Source organism: Lipotes vexillifer, unplaced genomic scaffold (assembly GCF_000442215.2).
Source record: "Lipotes vexillifer unplaced genomic scaffold, Lipotes_vexillifer_v1.1 scaffold70, whole genome shotgun sequence".
Lineage (NCBI taxonomy): Eukaryota > Metazoa > Chordata > Mammalia > Artiodactyla > Lipotidae > Lipotes > Lipotes vexillifer.
The window spans coordinates 1928807-1930733 of record NW_006789896.1 but is presented as its reverse complement, the minus strand read 5'-3'; the positions used below and the strand labels follow the sequence as shown (position 1 = coordinate 1930733).

General features: G+C 50.3%; 1 protein-coding gene across 1 annotated transcript in view; it reads left to right on the top strand.

Annotated features, from left to right (window-relative positions):
- The window catches only part of VAC14 (VAC14 component of PIKFYVE complex), a 101728-nt gene that overhangs the window by 60692 nt on the left and 39109 nt on the right, over positions 1-1927 (top strand). Inside the window, exon 14 of the mRNA XM_007462963.1 lies at positions 1838-1919. Coding sequence (XP_007463025.1) covers positions 1838-1919 — 82 coding nt within the window. The remainder of the gene's footprint in view (positions 1-1837; positions 1920-1927) is intronic.

The following is a 1927-nucleotide window of genomic DNA, read 5'->3' as shown; positions in this document are numbered from 1 at the left end:
CCCCCCCCCCGGGGGGGGGGGGGGCGCAGGGGGAGCCTCTGCCCTCCGGCCAGGCCACCATGGGGGCGACAGAATACATATCCTCAAGTGTGGGGACGGGGACAAGGGGCTGAGAGGCAGCCAGGCTGCCTCAGCAGCTGTATCTGCAGCCACCTCTTTGGAGATCAGCCCCAGCTGGGCCTGGGGTAACTCGATCTGTGAGAATGTGACACTTGATTCTGCAAACAGCCCCTCTGGGCAGGGAGCAGAGACCGTTTGCCATTCCAGAGTCACTCAGGACTGCCTGGGCCAGGCTCTTCTGGACAGGGACCCAGAACAACACACTGCAAACAACAAGAAATTCAATGAGTCCTATCCTTGAACTGGCTTCTCGCCCCGTGCACAGTTCACAGGAGCTGTAAAAGAGGTTCAGGAGAGAGGACAGTATTTTGAAGGTGTGGCTCCTGGTAAGGAATCCTCATAGAGTAATTCACAGCCAGGAAAAACAAAACAGGAAACACCTTTTCCAGTTCCCAACCACTTCCCCGTAAGGACCACGCTAGAACGTAAGGAAGACTGAGTTCAGCAAAACGACAGAACTCCTGGGAGAAGGTTTTACTTCTGCTTCCTGGCATCTGATGAAGTCAGCCTGTAGGGGCTCCTCTGTAAGGCTCACTTGTAGTGCTCTGGATGACGGTTCCACACGTTCCTGTTTTGTGCTTTAGGCTGATGCTTCTGGGAGCTGATACTCCTTGCACAGCCAAGCTTGATTCCCAGAGACCCCCCCCACGCTGCCTGTTTCACTAAATCGTACCCTTTAAAAGGGTGAACTTTATGGTATATGAATTATATCTAAGTTAAGCTGTTATTTTTTTAAAAAAATCAGATGTCCTGTTAATGCCTCAGGCAGATGGAATGAGGAGTCCTAGCATCACTTTCCAGCAGTCCTGTTGAGGTCATCACGTGTTAGAAAGGAAGGACGGGGAGATCCCAAGGGGTGTATGAACAGACACTACGTTGGGATCACCCAGCCATTGTGTCAGCCCCGCCCTCGTCCCCTCCGCGCTGGAGGCCTTATATAGGGGACCATGTGCAGGGCTGGGGCTGGGACGGGGTTGCAGGGACAGTGGGGTGAGGGCTGTGTCTGGCTTTCAATGTATTTTCAGCTGGTACACATAAGAGTGAGACCTCGAGTGTGCTTCTGGTTGTAAAGCCAGCTCAGGGTCTTCAAAGTACTACTCTAAAAGAGCGTCTTTGCCTGAAGATGAGGAAGAATCTCTGATTTCAAAACATTGGGTGCAGGTGGAAACGCTCTGTCACATTCTGTCGGTGTGTGCTGTCTTCACCCTGGTGGCTGTGAACATAACTGACTTATTCTTAAGCAGCGGCGGGAAGGGAGTATGGCTTCTGCCTTGCAGGATCTGTCGGCTTCGTGGACCATTGAGGTTGTGTGTCTGCCTTCTCTCTTTCTTCTCTTTGACTTGCCGTTTGCCCTTAACCAGTCAAACAAAGCCCAAATGTATTTTATTTATTAGGATAATGAGTAAAAAAAAATTTTTTTTTCCAAATATTTCTGGCACCCAGCAGCAGGTCTCACACATAGGAGGTGTTCACTAAGTGATGGGGGGTTGGCTGGAGGGGTGGACAGGGAAGTGGGTGCTTTTTGCAGTAAGAGGAGTTATATCAGCTTGCACACACTTGTTTGGTCCTGGCTTTTTTGCTGCCAACGTGGCCCTTGATTGAAGGTGTTCCCTCATCCTGTTACACAGAGACTCTTCCCCCACCTTTTTGGCATTGATAATTGTTTATATTCTGTGGACACGTAGAATAAATCCCGGCTCTGTCCCTTTCTCTATAGGTACCAAAGGCTTGGAGTGTTCTCCTTCGACTCCGACCATGAACTCGTACTTTTACAAGTTCATGATCAACCTTCTCAAGAGGTTCAGCA